Below are 22,983 nucleotides of genomic sequence, written 5' to 3'. Positions count from 1 at the left end.
TCACGCATGTTTCTTGCACCTTGTTCAACTTCTAACCCTAACCTAAATCTGTGTGTGTGTGATTTTTGGCTTTTGAAAATTGTTCTTCTAAAAAAAACATCCTTCTGTCTAACTCGCATTAAAATATTTACAAATCTTATTTCCCATTGTCCAAACTACACTGGGTGTGGTTTATGCTTATGGGTTACCCCTGATTTTTAGGACTAGACTTAGACCTGGTGCTAATCCCATGATGGTTTAGACCTCACAGAGTCTTCTACATTTGTCATGTCTCTCAGGCTGCAGCAGCTTTGGTGAGCACGTGTTGAGTGTGTACAGTGGAAAGCATCGCGGTTACACAGTGGTTACACAATAACTCGCTCTATGCTGAGCTCAGGTGTTGATGTTTCCAGCCCAACACAAACACTCATCCTCTCCTGTTTACTCTTCTTACATTGTCATATGCCTGCTCAGAGGTTTGTATTGTGTTGCATAAAACGGCCCCACTAAACTGCGCCTCCTCCCTGACTCCACCTCCAGCTGTCTCTTTCCTTCCCCTCCGCCGCTCTTGTGTTCGAGAGGTGGATTTTGCCCTTTTCAAGCTCAATTCTCCCCTGACTCCACAGCCAAACATGGCTGGAGTAATGCTGCTGCTGCTGCTGCTGCTGCTGCTGAAAGGGAAATGACCTCAGGCAAAAGAGCAGCAAAACAAATTCACTCTTACATAACGGGCTCTGCTGTGCTGCTGAATTACTCACTGCACAGGACAGGCCAGCAAGTTCAAATTAACTGGAAGGAGACGATGCTACAGCAAAAAATAAATAAATAAAAGCGAGCTTGTGAACATTTTTTTATTGATTTTAAGTATGAGGATTGTGTAGCATCATATTTTTTCATTATCATAATTAACCGTCAAATGGCCAAGTTATGACCTCAAGATTAAATAGCTTGCGCAACAACCTTGAAGTAACTGTTTTCTGTATGTATCAGTCTCTCACATTGTTATGTGGGAGTTTTGGTCCACAGTTCTTTACAGTTTTTTGCATTCATGGGCTCATTGCAACACTTCAATTCTTTCATTTTTCAGCCTTTTTGCATATTGGCTGCTGTGTTTGACATCATTGTCCTGTTGCATGACCTACTTTCAGCCAAGCTTTAGCTGTCTCTAAACATCCTACTCCAGTATACTTTGGTATACAGAGCAGTTTATGGTGCCCACGTGCTGTGGCTGCAGAACAAGCCCAAATCATCACCCCTCTACCCCCGTGCTACACTCTTTGTATGTTGTGTTTCTGCTGAAATGGAGATGTACATTATGGCCAAATGTCTGATCATCTTTTCAAAGTCTTTTGGTTTGTTCAGATGCATTTTTGCAGACATAACCCATGCTACCATGTTTTTTTCCTTGAAACCTTTCCAAACAATTCATACTACTGTGAATGTGAACTCATGAATTTGAACATTTAACATGCTGAGGCCTGTAAAGTCTGAAATGTAGCTCTTGGGTTTTTTTGCAGTTTCTCTGGCCATTGCAATGTTTGACCTTCAAGTGGATTTGTGGGTCAGACCATGAAACTGTGCACTTGTTGGCTAAAGACTTGTGATTGACAAGTCTATAGCCAGCGAGCATGTTTCCTACCAGAATTTTAGATTTCCAAAGATTTAAAATCGAATGACTGAACCCATAAACTCTTCAAGAAAGTGTTTACAGAGGCCAAATCATAACGTTGTTTTCCCACAGAAGTGTAAAGGACCAAAAGTCTGGGATGAAATAATGACACAAACCCGACCCATTTTATAATCCTGCACTCCTAAAGTTCCGATGTAATAAATTTCCTGTTTGTTAAAGTCTCAGCTGTTCTGTTTTTTGCTATATGCACACGCAAACTCACCACTCAGCCTGAAATTTCATGAGGCTAAAACTTCCTCCTCATAGTCAAAAGCTTATTAGAGGTCTACACGGGTTATATCTTTAACCAACGTTGTCCTATTTTTGGAGCTCAGTTTCAGACACAGGGTGAAAGGACATCATGGAGCAAAGTACAGTATAAATATCTGTGTGTTTTAAGACAGAGTTATTCAAACAGACCCCCCAAAAAGAAAAGGATGGATCTGTAAAGGGGCATCTGCCTCCTAAATCTTCCCTTTAAACTTTGTAAACGCAGTTGTGCAGCTGTTTATTTTCACCCTATAGACCACAGCTCACTGTGTTTTATCATGTAGGATTTATGCATCATCTGTCTGGTAATACTCACAAATCACCAGGAAATGCAACGGTTTCTGTCAGATAATGCAGCACAGACTCAGTGCTGATTGTGTTGTGTCCTTAAAATTATGTAGTTTGTTGGTATACTTTCATGATATTTCTGTATCTTAAGTGTTTCTGCAAAAAATACTTTTTAAATTACACCTGTGCATCCAGGATGCTTAGATTTAGCTTGGAACAGAAGCATGGACGATGAAAACCACCCTGCTTATGATGACGGCATTGTAATTTGCTGTTAAGTGTTAGAAAGCTAACAGTTCATCTTAATTGACATTTACATCTACATTAGCTTCCATCACACATCCCGTAAATATGCTGTAATGTGAGATGACCTATTTGGCTGCAGCTTCAAATTCATCCCACAGATATGAGATTGGTATCCACCCACTCGTCTAATGATAAGACACAAAACAACGAGCAGAAATATCCTGAAATTTCATCTCATGAGTAGCTTAAGCATTGCATAATATAGCAGAACCAAGAAAAGCAGGAGGATACGACCAGTGTCGCTCTGTCCAAAATTTTAAAAAAGGACCCCTGAAGGTCAAAAACAAATGTCTAAGAGTCAAAATAGCTTTACAACTCTCAGTGTAGGGAACAGAAGAGGCCACAAGACAATACAGTAGCAAAACGTACTGCATATTTATTGTTATATTTATACTGAAATGTGAAGATGTTGGAATAAGTTATGAAATAAATAATAGATTGTTAACTGGTTACTATATATACAGTAAGTACATGAAAACTTGACAGTGTATAGTGTATAGACAAGTACAATGTTTCTATAACGATGTACAACAAAATCAAAACAGTGTATGCGGCGCAAAAAGCTAAATAAATAAAAGACAGCTAAGCTGTGGAATCTTGTTTCAATTTTTTCTGGGTAGAACTAATCAAACTTTCAAGTTATTGTTTCAGACATTTGAGTTTGCAGAACTTTTAAGAACTTGGAACTTGAAATTTTGACTCATGGATGGCAAAAAGGTGTTTTTTAGTGACAGAAACAAACATCCTTTTCTTGATGTAGCGCTGTGGGGTTTATGTTAAGAAATAGCTCCCATATGAAATCTCAAACAAAATAACTGTTTTTCAGATTTCAGTAATTTCAATGATTTCTATCAATCTTCTGACCTAAAAATGTTAATAAAAGCATTTCCACACTGTCATAATATTAATTTAAACAACAGGAACATGGTTAGGGCTACAGGTAATGGCTGTTTTCATATTTCTCTGGGAATTGACTTGTTAGTTTACAAAATGTCTGCAAAAGCTGACACCTTCAAATTATACAAAATAAAAAAATAATTGTGAAAATGAGTAGAAACAGGATTTTTTCATAAATGTTCTGGTATTATCAAAACTATTCTCACTTCATGTTTAAGTCTAAATTTCTAAATGAACGGCACTGTGGCCTTTAGAAATTTTTTTTATTTTTTTATTAGAATTTTCCAGAGAAGGAACAACATATATGTTAATTTATTGTTACAATTATCCTTAAATTAGGTTAAAAATACCAGGATAAAAAGTCTGGAAAATAGAAAAGGCAGACAGCTTTGCAGACAAACAAGCAGATCTGACAGCTGAACCCACATGACCTCATCTTTTTGTCCTCAGAAACACATCATGCCTTCCTTTTAATTTATTTATAGTGCGTTCATTCGGAGCCTGAGTGAGTACACGGCCGACTGCGGGGAGGATGTACAGGCACGGTGGAGGACTGCTGGCAATTTCAGCTCCCTCCTCAGTTTTCCTGGAGCTACTCTCACATCAGAAATCACTTAGATGTCATGCTAATTGCAGCGTGGCCCCCCCTGGCCATGTCTGTGCTACAGATTGCATTTCGGATAAGTGTTGAGATGAGCTTGGTTCTGTCTTTAAGGAGAAGATAATTGGTATTGTGATAAGAGTGTTTTCAGGCCCCTGCAGATGTGGAATCGCAGGCTGCAAATGGATAACTTGCTCATTAAATTCTAATAGTGTTTTATTGAGTTTTTGTTTTTCTGATTTTATCTTTTATAATGTTCAGATGCATGCTTGTAATGGACTCTTTTCAGCTGCCAAAGAGGCTCTGGAACAATGAGCCTAGAAGCTCAGTGAAGCGCAGCGAGGCTTTGACCTGAATGCTAATGTCAGCATGTTCACAATGACAAAGTTAATATGTCAATGTTTGCTGTGTTCATCATCCTAGTTTACATCACAAATACTTGGTGATGTGGAGGGAAAAAAATCATGCTCTTTAGTTAATATTTAATCTATATGATGAAGACAGCATTTATGAGGAACTCAGGATCTGGCTTTTTATAAGCAGATGAATTACTGTGGCCAAAGTGGGCACATGAATGTGAAAAACAGCTCACACAGCGACGGACCCCAATTTTGCCATTTTTGTTACAAAAACAAAACAGTAACATTTCGAGTGGGTCATCTAATAATCAGAAGGTTGGTGGTTCGAACCATCAGTCCACTATCTTTGATGTGCAGAGTGTGCGTGAATGTTAGGCCAAGTGTTACGCAGAGAAACAAGCACCTGTGTGAATGAGCCGAACCAGAAACCCAGTTAAATCTACACGTGTACGGAAAAGCTTGTCACTGCTATAGTTTCAAAGGAATCATAGCTGATGTTGGATTAAAAATATTGAACTATTGCAGCATGACATTTGTGTTTACATCACTGTGACGGGGCGCGGTTTGCGGTGCTGCTGCAGGTGCGATTGACCCACCTGAGCGGCATCTGCAATCACGCCTCGCTGGCTTAAAAGTTTAGTGAGCAGCGGGAGAGCTGCAGCTCTGTGTGTGTGTGTGTGTGTGTGTGTGTGTGTGTGTGTGTGTGTGTGTGTGTGTGTGTGTGTGTGTGTGTGTGTGTGTGTGTGTGTGTGTGTGTGTGTGTACGGCAACCGGTAAAATAAAGATGATCAAAATGCCACTGAGTCTGCCGTGTATGTTTACAATCACTATCAGAGAAATATACACTTCTCTTTGTTATATTTGTTACTGCTATGAAGAAGTCATCTTTGATCTGACTATTAAACTTGAGTTCCTCTATGACCGCTCTCTTCACTTCTTTTTGGACTATGTTGACCACCTGGCAACCTCTAGTTGCTAGGGAAAATCTGAATTTCCTGACCATTAAGTGAGTGGTTGCTGGCTGGCTGATACACGGTGCCACACTGAAAACCACCTTGTGATTACTTTGGTCACTAAAAGATTTCCGCAATCATCTGTTGTTTGCATGGGAGACGGCTGCGTTTCTGGTTTGCATCAAACCTTTTCAGGTTTTACTACCTCATGGTGGCTACTAGTTAGCAAGTGTTTGCATGCTCATCTTCACGTCTTCTATGCAGACTACAGGGAACTTTTTAGGAACCAAAGCAATCACAAGGAGGTTTTTGGTGCAGCATGCTCTTTGTGACCAATTTCACCCAGCAAACACTCATTGATTGGTTAGAGAAAACTATTTAATTACTATATCATTTTTTTATGCTTTTTCTTAGCAATTGGAAGTTGTTGTGAAGTTGCCAACCAGTCTCTGAACTTGTGTGGCTGAGGCCTAGGCAGCAGTCGTGCAGGATATATGATAAGGACAGGAAGAAGACCTTTTTATACATCTGTAGATAAAAGAGGAGTTTCATTACAGAAGTCTACATAGAAGTGCTTTAAGCTTGCTTTCTATTTTAAATATAGCTGTAGTTGCAAAAATATCTTATGTTCATATAGACATCTGCTGGTGAACACTTGATTAGTTTATGGGCTCAGTCACTCATTTTTTGGATCATAATGAATAATATATTTAGTCCACTTTGTAAATTTTGGTTATTCTAAATTTAAGAAATGAGAATTATCCATTCATTGTCACATCTGCCACTCATTACCACATCTGGAAAAAAAAACTTTATCTTGAGGCTTTAAAATGGGACCTTATAGACCACCACAGTATCTACAAACAGAGGTGATGATGCACACAGATTAGTCATCTGAGATCATACTATTAGTCATATGGTACTGACACAGAATAAAATAAGTTGGAAACATGTCCAGCTGTCTTTAAGAGAGTTTTAGACCATCTGGGTGATTATATTTTGTAAAATCTAAAACATCTTGGATGGCTTTTTTCGCTTTTGAAGGCCTGGTTGGAGGGTTAAAGGTGGAATTGGTTCTAGGTTAGAGTTTGGGACTTAAATGTGTGGTTAAGAAGATTGGGAATGCATTGATGTAAATAAATATCCTCAAAAAGCCAAATTAACAAGACTCTGTCTGTATGTGTGCAGCACGCTCTACAAACAGAGTGGAGCAGGCAGCAGCCAGTGTAACAAAGAGCAATGTTTAGCCAAAATATGAGCACCGTTTATGCAAATTAACTCAAACTTAACTATGCACTTACTCTAGTCCTTAGCTAAATATCCGCCAGGTTTGAAGCGAATCGGATCAACAGTTTTTGAGCTAGCTGAAGAAAAGCTAAATGTTAGTTAATAAATAAAATCACAGCATGCGTCCTTCCAGTATTTGTTATTGTAATTCATTGAAATGATGTGTATTTCTCAGACACTGGGTGAAGAAAGAAAGAAGGTCAGTGGAAACACATCTACATCACTGGATTGTAATGAAGCAGCTCAGTGGAGACAGAGGAGAAGGGGGGAGGAATGTTTTTCTAGCAGCAAATGTTGGTATTAAAATCTGGCAGACGTAAATGCATCGCAGCGTGATATCCGCAGATCACAGAGCGCTGCCAGAGCTGCTTTCCTGTGCCAGCGTGACTGTGCTCAGGTTCTCAGAGAGCTCTGGGGAATCTGCGAAGCTGCCACCATCAAACCAGAACTGTGTCAGAGGAGAGCTTGAGTAATAAATTGCTGAGATTATTACAGGGAGTTCCTCCAGAGTGTACATAACAACTTCAGTTTAGTGAGGTTTCTGGGGGAAGAGGAAGTGAGCAGGTCAGACTTGCCCCACTTTACTTGCAAGGCTGTCTTTCATCCTGTATGTCAACCCTTAAAGTGTGTGTCTGTTTCCAAGTGTGCACTAACTTCAGTCTCTATTTGAGAGGCCTGCTCGGTGAACTGTAAACTCCTTTGACAAGACGTTCCCCTCTCTGTATGCAGAGTGCACGACTGTGAATGTTTTATGAATCTTTATTTTAGAGGTTACACTTAATGGCCATGCAGTAACAAGAGGATTTGCAGCTTTTCTTCATTTTATATTGTTATAAAGTGGTTTTGGAGGCTGGTCTGATATTATAGAAAAGGATGTAATTTTGGACTCAGGGATTGAAATTTAACTTTTTTCACAGTTAATCCAAATAATTAATCAACAGTGGAGAGAATAATGGCTGTCAAAGTGGCAGAGAAGTGATTAGCTCCATCGGGTCTTAAGAAACACTGCTGCATACGTTAAAAATGTTAAATGCAGGCTTTAGTGTTTGCAGAGCGAGCAAAACGTGACCAAGGTGGCATACAAAGCCTGTAAATAAAAGATGGACATTACGACCATGCCAAGACCGACTGGCCATGGACTCCAAATTGCAAAGCCTCAGTGAAGTATTGTTTTGAGTATTGTGTTTCACAGCCAGAAGATACTATATTTGGAAAAGAGTGTGGAGTGCTAGCATGGGTGCAGTCGTCAGAATACTAAAATTACATTCACCAAAACTCAAGCCCAAGTTTCTTAGACAGGTTATACCTCACTGCAAGCTATTATATTATTTAGATAATTCAATTAGGGATCCTCCGGAAGGCACAAACATGTGCATGTTTGATTCAGGATGACTGGATGAATCCATCCTGTATCTACAATGGTAAATTATATCTGATGTTTTCTGGCTGTTACTTTTTTGTCATTTAATTCTGATAAGTTAGAGTCCAGTTACAGTGCAGTTAAGGTGGTACCTAAAAATTAAAGCAGCAAAATTATCTTTGTTTTTTCCAGTAAAACCTCTTACTGTCATTTCATTTGGCTGTGAAATCACTGCGGTCAGAGAGCCTCACTGTCTTACATGGTGAGTGTAGCTGTACGTTCTACTTGACAGCAAACTCGATATTCATCCATCGTCTTCCATTGTGAGGCAGGAGGCTAAGCAGCCACACTTTCCACTTCCTGGAAAGATCCTGAGGTGTTCCCAGGACCGACGAGACATATAATCTCTCCGGCGCATTCTGATTCTACCCTGGGGTTTTCTTCCCAGTTGTGCATGCCCAGAAAACCTCCAAAGGGAGGAATCCTTCCTCTAACCAGATGCACCAACCACCTCAACTGGCTACTTAACATAAAGGAGCGGGGACCTTATTCCGAGTTCCTCACTGTACCCCTAAGACTAAACAGAGCTGGGGGAGTCTCTCACCCCCAACCACGATGGAGCGTTCCACCGTTTCCCATCAGGGAACCAGACCAGGGGGGTAGTTTAAGCCAATTTTTTGCTTGCTGTCCAATTTTTTTGTGCAAAGCAAGGAATAGCCTGGCAACCTTCAAACGATTTCTTTATTTCACCAGCTCTATCTACAACATCCTTAAACTTCCACTGACTCTTTCAGCTCTTAGGTGTCTCAGCACACCCTTCTACACCATATAGTGTTGTTGGTACAGCCATCGTAGGCCTGTAGGTTTGTTTCCAGCCAATGAAATGCCATCAAATTACACAACAATCATTGACCATAATCGACAAGGGAAACTGTATTCAAGTCGAACACAGAACACAAATAACATAATCACATTACATCACAAAATCCCAACTGTTGCAGCTCAGTCAAAGTGTGGGTTAGGTCATCAGCAGGTTATGGCAAATTAATCTGCTCACTGCAGACCTTTGACAGCTGCCAAGCACCTGCATGCACATCACCACCTCTCCAATTGAGTTTAGACACTCATGCAGCTCACTCACCAAGTCTTTAGATGTGCCCAGTCTCTTCAGACCATCCAGGGGCAGGAGGTCAGCAGAGTCCTTGTGTGTGAACTGGGTGGCCTGCTTCAGACGCCTCTGCTGGTGCAGGATGGCTTTATCCCGGATTGCTATCTCTCCTTTTTTCGCCTCGCTCATTGTCTCAGGCTATTAAAACCAGTTCTTTCTGATGCTGTGCACGGGAGCACGGAGACTGTAACCTCACAGCGGCAGCAGAAGAGGAGAAACCCCTCCAAAGAACATAAAGCTCTTGTCCTCTTTAAGGTCCTCAGCAGCAAAATAAACCTCTAAACGTTGCTTCTGTTGCTCTCTCTGAAATGCTGCTGTATAGTCCTGAGCATGTATTTCTCCCAGGAGCTATTGTCCTGCTCCTCTCATGTGCATCTTTCCTCACAGCGTCAAGATCTGCTGAGTCTCTCACAGAGGCTGCGAGGCTGTGTGGAAGGTGTGACAGAGTCTGTGTAAGTGTTTCCTCCCCTCCCCTCAGAGCTGTCTGTCCTTGTATCGCTCTCTCTCTCTCACATATACATCTCTGCCTTCGGTAGTGCTTCTCTCTCTCTCTCCTCTCAGCCTTCCTCTTTCCCTCACCCCCAAACACTGAGCATATTTTCCCAGCTGACTCTTTGTACATCAGACCTCACTGCTCCCCTGCTAATCTGTAACCACATTCTTAACCATCACAGTAAGCATTTCTCTGCCTCGTCTAGTCTTTTAAACTGGCACAGCCACCCACACGCACAGTCTGTCACTCCTGTGTGTTGCTTCTGAGCCCGACACAGTTTGCAGCTGTGTAGGTGCAAGAGCTCGCTGTGGTCCGACCCCAAACAGGGGATCAATCTGCACCACCAATGGCAACAATTGATTTCCTTCCCGTCTGAATTAAAGAATCCATTTTCTCCTTTCCATCCATCCACACCACCAAAAGCTATAAATATGCCGTTCATCATGACCTCTACGCGATGACACATTTTTATACAGCAGTGGTGATTTGGCCTGGAGGTGTGGAGGGTTTCCTTGAAGTGTAGTATGGCTGCTCATTTATCAGTCACAGCGTTTAATGAGTGTATCCTTGCAGAGGGTGCGTGTTAATATATATATATATATATATATATATATATATATATATATATATATATATATATATATATATATATATATATAAAAAGACTGCTTTTTTAAAGTGTATAATTTTCATCTGGCAGAGGGAGTCCTTGTGAAGGTGAAGTGGAAAATACTGCCGAGGGATTTGATGTTTGTGTGCTGCCACCTGCTGGTTGAGTTTTTCTGCCCAACGTGCATCTTTTCTATCAGTAAAGAAAGGTTTTGAAACCCCTAAATCATAAAACACGTAAGCCCTTCCACGTTATCTCTGGGTCAATTACAATGGCAATGCAAGACAAGCGCTGAGGCACAACCAGCCATTATTGAAAAGAATCTGTTTTTTTTTCCTTTGTACTGTACATGTCCTGTGTTACAGTTGGACAACTTAGCGAAGAACCAATATTCATTTTGTATCTTAAGGCACAGCAGATGAACAGTAACTGAAAGTCATGTCCTTAAGCAAAATGAAAAAATAGATCAAAGACCTGACAATGAAATTAGAGTTGCATCTGACCCTTCAAGTGATTATCTACTGTTCACTGAAGCATCATCAGAAATGGCCTCGGTGGAAGGGTGGCTGCCGAGAGAAATGTCTGAGGTATAATTGGTTCAAATCATCATCAGTATGTACAGATGAGGTTAGGAGAGAGGTAACAATGAGTTTTTAGAGCCATCTGTAAAACATTAAGGCTCTGTCATGGTTTGGAGATGCATTTCAGCTGGTGGTGTTGGGGATCTTGTCAAGATTGATGGAATTACACAGAAAAGTACCAACAGTGTTTGCACCACCAAATAAAACCATCGGGAAAGGTTTTGAGTGGCGCTGGCTTCATTTTTCAGCATGACAATGATCTAAAGCACGCTGTCAATACATTTAAAGCATACCTGGAAAGAGAAACACACATTGGAGCACTATCAGTCTTATACTAGCCTCCCCAGAGCGCGGACCTCAACGTTATAAAGCAGTGTGGGATTACCTAAAGGCAGCCGACATAGGAAGAGTTTTGAATGTCTTTCAAGAAGCCAGGAGATTTATACTGAAAGGCTATTGAAATAATTTAAAAGTTGCCAAGAAAGTTCAGGCTGTGCTGAAGAATATACCAAATATTAACTTTCTAGTTTGTTAGAATTGTAGAAACACTGTTGAATTAATTAAAAAAGCCAAAATAGGTGACTTGTGATAGTAGACATACTAGTAAAGGTGAGCTAAAAATGATCTTTCTGTTGATTTGAGGTTTAATATTTCACAAATGGGTAAACAAATTAATATAAGATGGAAATAATATCACAGAAACCCTTAATTCATGGACCATGAATGAAGCCTCAAATTAGGAGCAAATGCACTTGCAGGCCAGGCATTTGTGCCAACTTTTCCTGGGAAGGAATGGAGCAGGGTGACCCTCAGAGGCAGGACTTTCTCCGGGGTCATGTTCCCGGAAAGTGGAAAAGATATTTTGGTAGGATGTCACATCATAGATTATCAGAGTTAAAAACAGTCAGTCCTTTCTGCTGGTTGAAAATAAGCTACTTTTGGCTGTTCCCTAGTCACAATGGGTCACCACAGCGGGTAGCTCAGCATGTCTGAATTTTATAGCCAGATGAAGGATTTATGTCTCTGGCTGAAATGGAACCAGTGTAATGAAACCAGTGAATGTGCAAACCACACTCTCCGTTATTTGTTTGTTTGTGTGTGTGTGTGTGTGTGTGTGTGTGTGTGTGTGTGTGTGTGTGTGTGTGTGTGTGTCTGATTAGTAGGATAGCATTTAGCAAAGAGAAGACACTGGAACAGACCCCTGAACTTCACCTTTATTGGTCATGACTTAAATGTCCAAACTGTCAAACAACCACTGCAGCAGTTTCAGACTCACTTCTCAAACCTGCACCCGTCCCTCCATTCATCGCAGAAATGAAAACAAAACCTGCTTCAGCAAAAATCAGAAAGTAAACACAGCGATATTGGTTGGTTGCTGGAAATGTAACAGAGTCCTGCATCTTGTGCTTTTTTTCCTGTTTTTATCCTTGCAGAAGGCACGTGTGCATCAGTTCATGAAATCGCGCTTTAAGCTTTTCTTAGTGTCTCTCTGAAGAGTAAGACTATGCAAGTGTTCATACAACACATGAAGCTCCCTCTGAAAGAACTTCTGCTCCTTGTACGACTGGCAGTGTAAAACCAAAGCCACGTTATGATTACCTGCCATGTGCAGTGCATTAATGCATGTTGTTTCTGAGATTTTTTTAAGGTTTGTAGTGTGTTGTGCTGTGTTATGTTAAACTTTGATGCCAATGGAGTGTAAACATCAGGAATAACGTGGCCGTTAGATTTGAAAGCATGCTGTTATGCAGCCCTCGTCAGTGCCTCTCATGTTTTGTATGGTCGTGGATGTAAAAGTAGAAAAGTGCGTTTTAAGTCTGCTTAAGACAAAACAGTGGCAGGCAGGAGATCTGCACAGAGCCTAACTCGGAGTATCATGTCTCATTTCAAAGGCGGAGGGGTTTTCAAATCGCCTGAAAACTCTGGGTGCTGAAATATTTTAGTTAAAATAAAATAAAGTAGACAGAAAGGAAATAAATAAAACGAATAAAAAGTTTTTCGTAAATTAAAAAAAATCAACCAAAATAAAAATATAAAGAAACTGTCAGCAGTTTTAGTGTTTGCAGTCTGTGCTTACTGAGTCAGCTGCTTCCAAAAAATGTTTTTATTATAATGATTATTCTGAATTTTGTTAAGCCTGGGACCTGCTAAATATCCTCCATGTAGTAATAAATTAAAACATGAAAAACTGAAAAAAAAAAAAAAAAAAAAAAAAAAAACTTTAATTAAAAAAAGAATTAAAACTAATTAGTGTATTTTTTATTATTCTATTTTTTAATTAAGCTGTATTTAATATTTTCTTTCAGTTTATTTTCTCAGTGTTTTTGTTAAATGATTTTTGGACAGTGTGGACAGAAATGTCACGCTGTAAATGTTAAAGAGTAACACAGCATGTGAAAAATATGCAGGATCCAGGCTGTGCGCAAAATTAATTTCCAGTTTTTCAAAAATTCATTTTAACGTCACAGTCTACAAATAATAAGGAAAACTCATCCCCACAGTGATGCTGCAGACTTTTTAGTCTCTCTGAAAGAAATTCATAGAAACAAAAATGAATATTTTGCATGTTAAACTAGAAGTTTTGAAATTTGGACTCCAGATTGGTTTTCACATGCTGCGTCACACAAAGAGGTTGTTAAAGCTCTGTACGTGATATAATTTACACTATTTGAATTGGAAATGTTTTTCTCATCAAACATCATTTCCAGGACCCTAAAAGACTCTTTTGACCATATGTATGCTGTTCCTCCACCTTTCAAATCTGCAATCCAACCATCATGTGCTCATCCAGATGGTCAGAGGAGACTTTTTGAGGGTTGTGGAAATGCCTTCAAAAGGCAAAACCAGCTGGTTCTGTGTTTTCTAAACTTCACCTGGTGATTATTTAATGGTGACTGCTGACTTTAACACATGAGAGGCACAAACTGGTGCTACCTCTGATGATGCTTTGGGCCACACTTGTGATTATAGCTTTTCCATTTGCATCCACAGCAGTATCTTTAGCGTAGTGCACGTTTTTCAAGTTTTTAAATCCGAGGCACGGCGGTCACGAGGCGTTCAAACTGCCAACCACACCCTGACGCCACAGATCCCCAATGAGTGCAACAATAATTGGTCTGTTAACAGTGCTCGAGCTTTCCCGCCGCTCTGCGTGTCACAGCACGTTAGGAAGGTAAAGTGAGCAGAGCAGCATGTTCTGTCCCAGAGCCGGGAAGCGCCTGAAGGCCTCCCAAGCGTCTGAGAAAATGTTATATTTGAGAAAAACGCGGTGTTCCAGGCTGGTGGGCAGGCTGACGTCCCGGCTCATAATGTAGATGCCGTCGTTGTGCAGCGTGCATGTCAGGTTCAGTCCCGACTTGGACGTGTTCTCCTTCAGCTGGAGCCACTCCCCTGTGGTGACGTTGTACGACTGCACCGTCAGCACGTCCTCCGTTTGGCTGGGACGTCGCCGCCGCAGCCCCGTGTCCAGCTCGTGGGTGTATCCACCCACCAGGTAGATGGTATCCTCCACGGAGAGCATCTGCTGCTTCCGGATGTGAGCCGGGCAGGATCGGAACGTCGTCCAGGTGTCAGAGATGGGGCAGTATCGGAGGATGTTTGTGTTCCTCTCTGTCCGGTGTAATGGGAAGAAGAAACAAAAAAAACTTTACGAGAGTAATTGTTACATATTTAATATTAGAAAGCCCAAAATAAAATTAAAAATTAAAAAAAAAAAAAACACAGAATGACTGAATAATTAACAAAGAGAAATGTAAGAATGTGCTCCAACATAAACAAACCGATAATAAAATAAAGAATAGTTTTTAAATCTTATAAAATCTCCTACAACCTGGGAGATGCATTGAAGTTGCTCATCTTATTTAAACAAAAACCCAAATATGGAAGCAATAACCGCTTTGATATCCTGTTCACCCAGCAGTGATAAATCCCTTATAATTAAGGTTATATAAGAGATAATCCGGGAAAAGGTGTCCTGATTATAAACGATATGTTGCTGACTGGTAAAGGGATAAATACACATTAAAATGAAGAGTTTATAGGATTATAAGAAGCAGGAGCAGCTCAGCAGACCCAAATATGAAGGATCCAAACTACCAAAATCTTAAATTACTCAATATAGAAATAATGAGTCATTCAGAGATCAGTCTGGGTGTGTAGTAACTACCTTAAGGTGCATGAGCGGTCCATGCTTTTACTGTAAAAGTTTAATAACTTTTTGTGTGATTTCTCATTTCAATTATATTTTTGTCTTTTTGCTTATTGTATTTATTATTTTTTACTTTACTTAAAATTCTCGTTGGGCGCTAAAATGTGACATGGACATAATGGTTCTAACGAATGCCTTTAGAGGGTTTTTTTAAAGGGGGTAAAAAGTGATCTAATTTTGTTTGAGAAAAGTAAACTGCAGCTCAAGAGGAACTGAATCTGAGAATATAAACAGCTGTAGGTAAGAAAGATCCAAAAACATCTGGTGGTGCAGCAAAGCCTGCGTCTCTAACAGCCAGCAGGGGGCAGATGGTTACGTTGTACAGAAGTGCATGAGAAAAGGTCCTCGGCTCCCTCTTAGTGTGAACTCAGTAAACACTTTGCTGATGAGTTTATGGCTGCAAAGCACACGATGTTTGTTTTGTAAACTGTGGTCCCATTAGAGTCAAAGAGGAGGGTGAAGCTGGATGTTTCAGACTTTGTTATTAACAAATCACCAGAAGAAGCTGCAGTGTGGAAACGCGATCAGATTTGGATAATCACAAATCCTTTATGGTGAGGAACGGAAAACAAAGAAAGGGATGGATGCACTTCTGCATTAACGGTATGTAAAACATCTACTTCAAACTGTCAACAGTGACAAAACAACACAAGGACAACGTGACAAACACCACAGCCAACTGAGAGGAAGTGCAACAATGCAACAACAAGAAAATCTGAATTCACACAAAGTCATTTTCAGTTTAACTCACTTTTACTTAGTGACCTCACAGTATAAGGAAAAGACACTGTCCTGGGTATCTGTGTTCTGTTTGTTCCTCTTCTCTCGCTTCTCTTATTTTAAGCCCAATTTTTTCCCCTTGTGACGATTAAACTTAACAAAACAAACATCTTGATGTTTTCAGTAAAACGTATCAGGAAACTGTTTACTGTCTTTACACTATAAACTGCCTTGATATGAGAGTTACAGTTACCTGACACTAAAAGTAAAAAAACAGATGTTCCCTTATGAGCAGCACATGGCGACAGCAGGGAGGAAGAACTCCGTTTAACAGGAAGTCTTCTCCAACAGAATCACCGTGACATACAAACATCTGTTGAGACTAACCAGAGGCTAAAAATACCATACAGCCATCAGGGAGGTTTTTACTCTGTGGAATTAAGTTCTGTTTTTTCCCTTCATTTCTCAGAGGCTTTTTGGAGGAGTTATAACTACAGTGCCATGAAAAAGTAGTAGTCAGGATTGGGTGTGGCTAAAAAAATGTGGTTAATCACAATTAATCTATGAGTTAACAAGAGGAGTATTTACTTTTTCACACAGGGCAGGTAGATTTGGATAATTTTTTTCTCTTAATAAATGAAATTATCTTTTAAAGACCGCATTTTTTATTTTATTCAGGTCATCTCGCACTGTGGTTTCTGCTGTGAAATGATTCACGTCACCTTCAACCTCTAAATGTGGGCTTTTTTTGCTCCTTAAAAAAAAAGGAGAAAGAATCACTAGATGAAAATTCACAGTTACTCTCCAAACTGTTGTCGGACTGTGTTGGCGTGTTAGTGTATATGCTGCTGTAGCTCCTGTACACACACCTCTCGCAGTGTATCCACCCATGACGTAGATCATACCCTGGCACTCACAGGCAGAGAACTCAGCCAGCGGGTCGGGCATCGAGGAGACGCAGGTCCACCAGTCCTGCTCAGGGCTGTAACACTCCACTGTGCCCAGACACTGGCCTCCCACAGCGTACAGCTTCCCCTGTACAGCCAGCAGCTTGAAGTTGGACCTGCATGAGAAGAATCACTGACTGAAACGCGATGCAAGGCAACCAATGGGGACCAAGTGGGGACTCGTGTTACCTCTTCTGGTTGAGTGGCGCTACCTGGTTCCACTCGTTCCTGCAGGGGTTGTAGCAGTGCACAGCAGAGATCTCCTGACTCGTCATCCTGTACCCGCCAACTATGAACAAGTAGTTATCGAGGATGGCCGACCCATACCCCCTGACGTTGATCATATCTGGAGGGAGGTTGTTGGCGAGAGGCTTCCAGCGCTGCTCCACCTCTCCATACCTCAGCATGGACCACGGCTCATCCTGATCTGGAACGTCCAGGGACAGGCTGGTGAAGTCTCCGATGGCCACCAGGGTGGCAGTGCCATTCATGCGCATCTCCTTGACTTGGTCCCTGACAGCAGAGGCCAGGCTGCTGAACTCGGGCCGCCTCAGCATGGGGTGGTAGTAGCAGGTCATGTATTTGAGGCAAGCGGTACGCAGGTCGTGAGTCCCATACACCTCGGAGAGGCTGTACAGCTCCACGCAGTTCTCCAGCCGGATCTCCGAAGTGAGGAGCTTAAGGATGGAGGTGACCTGGAGAAAGGAGGCGGTCTCGATCAGATCCTCCAGAGTCTCGTTGACTACCTGGACTTTGGAGGTGTTGATGAACTCCAGGACCAGCTCCAAGCCCAGGACGCTGAGTCCTTGCAGCTGCACCGAGTCCTCCGTGGACTCCCTCATCCCCGAGCTGTACAGAGCTCGGAAGTAGTCGCTCTTCTCAATCAGCTTCTTTTTATTCACCTCGTAGGTTTTGTCATCCATGATGATGGCGATGATCTGCTCGGATGACATGGTGAAGATGGTGGTTTTGGTCTCTCAAGCTGAGTTTTGTCTTTGCTTTCCCTTTCTCAGTCTCCCGAGCCCGTCGCCGTTTACATTTCACCGGCCAGGGAGCTCCGTGCCCGGTCTATATATGGTAATGCTCAGCCCGTAGATCGCCATGGAGCTGGGAAGCTAATCAGCTAGCTGTAGAGGCGCTGCAACCGCTCCCGGATAAACCGGCCAAAAGAAGCTTTTCCCCGTGATGGCATTCCTCCACAACTCGGCCCCACTTTCTGAAAATGTTGGTTGAATATCACGGTTTGTTTCTCAGCCTGCCAGGAACGTTTTCATAACATTTTCCTTGTGAGGGACAATGTCGAGCTGTCAAATTTAACTGTTTTGATTCTGCACCCTACATCATGTGCGTCTTCTTCTTCCATTGGAATTATTGGCAGATTAGGCGTATCGAAGACACCTTACTGCCCCCAGCAGGTCGTTATTAGAATTACATAACATGGTTTGAATAAATGATAAGAGTATGTTAAATATCTGATCCCCCTTTTGATTAGTCTATTTATTTTTGTGATTGTTTATTTATTTATTTATTTCTATTTACTTATTTTATTTGGTTTGGCTAATTTTGATTAGTTAGTTGTTATTATTTATTTAGATTTTTTAATTAAATAAAATTTAATTTGGGGTTTTGTCAGAGATGCTATTGGCTGTGGTCACCTCAGCTTGACCATAATTTCTTCATATTTTGGTTCCAAGGAACCAGACTTTCTTGTCATTTTTAAAGTGGGCTTGAGCAGCAGTTCTCCAGGATTTCTGAATATCTTTCAAAGTTTTTCTTTGGACATTGGCTGCTTTTTTAAATCATTTTCAGTCCAGTTCACGTACATATTTACAGAAGAATGATTTACACTAGGGCTGCCACTAGGGTTGCCAACCGTCCCTTAAAATACGGAATCGTCCCGTATTTAGAAACAAAAGTACACGTCCCGTATTGAGCTAATAAGGGACGCACTTTGTCCCGTAATACAGTGAGAATCAAAAGTAGTCTATAAATGTTTATGGAATTAACGCTTTGTTTGAAAACATAATTCCCAGCCCCTCTCCTGCTTTGTGACCAATGAGCTGACAGCACACTTATGACAATTCGAGTATGACAATTCAGATTACCGCTCATCTCATTGGTCGAGGAAAGGTCGCTTACGGAGAAAATACCGGAAGACAACAGATGACCACAACAAGAAGCATGGCCAACAGGGAAACAAACGCCGTCACTGCGGTGCAAGTCTCGGACGACAGTACACCTAAAGCTGGGCAGACACTGTGCGATTTTTTCAGTCACGTTATTCAGCTCCTGCTCAAACTGCACGATTGACTCGCAGGGGTTAAAAGTTGGTAGGTCACGATGCAGGTCTCACACTATACGGCCCGATGCTCTGATGCGACCTGAGTGCTCACACTGTGCGTCCATAAAATGAAGGTTATAACAGAAAATCTGTCGCTCGCTCTCTCTGTCTCTCACTCACACAGACACACCACCACCATCAACTTTGCTAAATTGCTAATGAAAAACATGATCAGGCAGCTGTGATTTAGCAGCGATGTAGATCCAACTATTTTCACGGTTGTTGTGGTCGTGATAATTTTGTGAGGCCACATCGAAAAGGCTCGGATGAGCTTTTCAAAGTTCTCCAAGTTATGCCTCCGTCGCTTGTGTCCAGATCACACGCTGCACAGCCGTGCTGCTCCGTCTTTTTCACGGCGTTTACGTGTTTGCGCGTGAGCAGTGTGAGCGGCTCACGAGCGATTGATGATCGGGAGCTGGTCGTGAGGTGTTAATCACTTCTCGTTACCCCACGTATACTACACGATGAAGGCCAAAATCGGTCCGATCACTCAAAAATCGGCTCAAAATGGGCCTAAAACCGCACAGTGTGAGCCCAGCGTTAGAGCAGCAATGTTTGTTCCCCTCAGAGAAAGGGAAGAATGGGAAAAGGAAAAACACCTGGCTGGAAAAAGTTAATATGGGCATGTGCAGTGAATATCAGCGCTATGTGGCCAGAAGTGTGATAATATAATTTATTTTGTGTAATAAACGACTGCAAGGATAGATGATTACAACAAATAGATGACTAATACATAAAAGTAATACACAGATGAATAATGATGATGAGTTATGATGCGTAATCATGGGAACAAGCGGGTTTTCAAACAGGAGCAGCTGATTAGCATTAGAAAAGCTGAAATAATACCTCAGCTGAAGCCAATTGTACTAAATGCACTAAATGTGCACTGTTACAAGAATATTTTTCTTTCTATTGTTTTCTATTATTTTAAGTTAAGCAGGACAGAGTTCTTTTAAAGAAAGATTTACTTATATTCTCAAAAGTTAAGCATGACAGGCTTCTGTTTAAGAAAGAGACCTGTTTTATGTGTTAATGTTGCCATTTTGAGCTAAAAATAAATGGCTAAATGATCATTTGTTTCACATGTGTTCATATCACAAAGAATACACATCTACTTAAATCAAATTCAAGTCAAAGGGTTAAAAAAAAATAATTTCACACACAAAAAAAGAGCTAGAAAATTCACCACACTGGGAAGGGTGAAGACAACTGGGTCGCCCGGCCCTGGCCACGAGGTGTCCCTTATTTATTTTTCAGGGAGTTGGCAACCCTAGCTGCCACAAACGATTATTTTGATAGTCGACTAGTCACCGATTATTTTTGTGATTAGTTGACTAATCAGATCATCATCCATTGGACGTACAGCGTACAGCTTATTGCACCAGCAGCATCTGGTCTTATATAACTATCATTAGCTTACAGCTTGAAGTGTTTGTGCTAACTAAAAATAAAGACAAGATGGTAGTTTATTAATTTTTAATGAAATTTGCAGATTGTTTCGGTGAAGTTTAATAAACTCCTTGCTTTCTAAAATATAACAGGACACCGGAATATATTATCCAGCATCTCAAACTTCTGATGATCAGCTGTCTGCTTGAAGTTTATTTAGCTGTGCAAAAACTATAACTTTAATCTTAGCCAAACCGATTTACTCAGGAACAAATAAAATACTAAAGAAAGCCAAACAATAACATTTTAAGTTATCTAAGTGACTTATATATCATGTTTAACCTGAGTAGCGAAAGACAGTGGTGGGTTTGAAAACGATTTGCCGGTGTTGTGCCAAAAAGTGATTGTCTGCCAAAAACTGATTTCCAATGTTTCTGTGTATTTTTTATGTGTAATATCTTTACGTATGTTCGTAAATAGACTTCGGTGAACAGGGTTTACAAAGGGGTTATATAGAGAATTAAAACAATATCTGTTTTTCAAGTATCTTTACAACTCTCTGCTATTGTACTTACATTATAACCAATCCGGTCCTTTATCCCCACTTAAAATATTTTTACGGAAATATTGTAATATTTGCTGCCATTTCTGCTGTCCTCTTGGCCAACTTACTCTTACAAAAGACATTTTTAATGTTAATGAGATTTTTTTTTAACTGGATAAATAAAGGTTATATAAAAGTCACTGCCAAAAACTGATTGCGGCTTCTACCTTGTTACACGAATGTTGTTTGTGGCTCAAGATGACTTTATGTCATCCATGAGGGATGCATTTGACATATGTTTCACATATTATAGCCCAACAAGTTACTTATAGCAGTTTAAATACGAGCAATCAGTTTTTGGCAAATACCGGAAATCAGTTTTTGGCAGACAATCACTTTTTGGCACAACACCGGGAGTCCGGTGTTCTCACGGCTCTAGTTAGCCTTGCCCCCGCCTAGCTAACGAGCTAGTGGGTAACAGACGTCTCCGAAAACGTCGGAGAGCTTTTGAAAATATGTGGTGTCTTGATAAACTGAGCAGATATTTGAGGTTTACACAGCTACATTCTTGCCTGAAAATATGTTAAACGTTTATTTTGTGACTGTAGAGGCGCTGCAACCGAAAGAATAATAAGAGTAAAGTTAAAACTAACTAGCTGCCGCCATTGTTGACAGCTGCGCTATGAATTCTGGGACACAGCTTCTTCTTCTTCGGGGTTTAACGGCAGCTGGCATCCTTGTACATGCAGTGCTGCCATCTTCTGTTTCAGTCCGTTATTACACCCTTAAATCCTACTACTCATTCCTGCGTCCTTTGTGATCTTACAAAGCTTCAAACGATGCGTCGACTATTAAATTAGTCGTCGACGATTTTAATAGTCGACATAATCGTGACTAGTCGACTAATCGTGGCAGCCCTAATTTACACTTATTAGGTCATTTAACACTAACCCTTGAGTCTATGAAGCACTAAAAAACAATGTTGTATCTTGCAATAATACATATATGACAAACATAAAATGTCAAATAAATATTATGAAGTATCTAAACAAAGTAACGGTACCCTGGAGTTGTGTCACTGGCGTTGCTGATTAAGAAAAGCCTTTTATTTTGAAGGAAAACACCGCGGTGCCGACATCTATAACATGTTTCGTGAAGCGCTGCAAAAAATTGGTGTGGCGAGTCCAGTATCTCTTTTCATTTTTCAGACCTTTTCTTTTTTATATCATAATTTCATATGAAGCATTTAGTTGAAGTTGTTAGAGAACTGAAAAAGAAAGAAGAAAGAAATTTTGTGAGAAAAACAAGACTGACAACATGTGGTTTGATGCCCTATAGGTTTAGAATTTTTTTTTATAGAAGTTGTCACTGGTGTCACCTTGATGATGAATCACAACAGAGCTGTTACAACTAACTAACACCACCGTTAACCATTAACAGAAATAAAAAGCTCTTCATGAAGTTTTGTAATAATAATAATAATTAGTAGTAGTAGTAGTAGTAGTAGTAGTATTAATCCTGTGTTTGTATGTCTAAATCAATTCCACCCAATCCCTGGGTGGTTTATTGTGTCACTGATGTTACTATGCTTTGGGGTTTGGGGGATTTTTTCCCCGACTGTCACAGATCCATTGAATTCTGTTACACTTAAGGGTAAACATCAAATGGATTGTGACACTACTCATTATAACAGTTGCATAGCAAATAAGTGGCTTCACAAATGAACAAACACTGTGCAATCAAACTTAACAACTGAAAATAAGAAAACATAATCTCCTGATTTGTTGCATTATGAGTGCAAGTCCGACTACATGTGCTGAAGAGACTGAGGAAATAATATTTATCAAACGCCTTTTAAATTGCAGAAAGAGTGAGGTAACACCATCTAGTCTGTAAGCCGATGTACAAAAGGAGATTAAAAATCATTAATTTGCCTTTTTTTGTGAATACTAAAGTGAACAGGTTATGTTATAATATGGTCTATGTGTAAACATTAGAAAAATAAATCAATTTT

The 22,983-nt window shown here is 40.5% G+C and overlaps 2 protein-coding genes across 2 annotated transcripts in view; both read right to left on the bottom strand.

Moving 5' to 3' along the window:
* nrip2 (nuclear receptor interacting protein 2) overlaps positions 1 to 9,556 on the bottom strand; it is a 54,455-nt gene extending 44,899 nt beyond the window's left edge. Inside the window, exon 1 of the mRNA XM_085387164.1 lies at positions 9,111 to 9,556. Coding sequence (XP_085243290.1) covers positions 9,111 to 9,266 — 156 coding nt within the window. The 5' untranslated portion in view covers positions 9,267 to 9,556. The remainder of the gene's footprint in view (positions 1 to 9,110) is intronic.
* Positions 9,557 to 12,026: 2,470 nt separating this feature from the next.
* On the bottom strand, positions 12,027 to 18,044 carry klhl42 (kelch-like family, member 42). The gene is made up of 3 exons (XM_085387345.1): positions 16,885 to 18,044; positions 16,618 to 16,811; positions 12,027 to 14,430 (listed from the first exon to the last, which is right to left on the bottom strand). Exons 1-3 carry the CDS (start codon positions 17,646 to 17,648, stop codon positions 13,976 to 13,978), a joined length of 1,413 nt encoding a protein of 470 aa, XP_085243471.1. The 5' UTR covers positions 17,649 to 18,044; the 3' UTR covers positions 12,027 to 13,975.
* Positions 18,045 to 22,983: the final 4,939 nt, after the last annotated feature.

This window comes from Rhamphochromis longiceps, linkage group LG17 (genome assembly GCF_057381845.1).
Source record: "Rhamphochromis longiceps isolate RC_006_pf linkage group LG17, R_longiceps_female_GT1.1, whole genome shotgun sequence".
NCBI classification, from domain to species: Eukaryota; Metazoa; Chordata; class Actinopteri; order Cichliformes; family Cichlidae; genus Rhamphochromis; species Rhamphochromis longiceps.
Note: the sequence above shows the minus strand (reverse complement) of the source record. Positions and strands in the feature narration are given on the sequence as shown.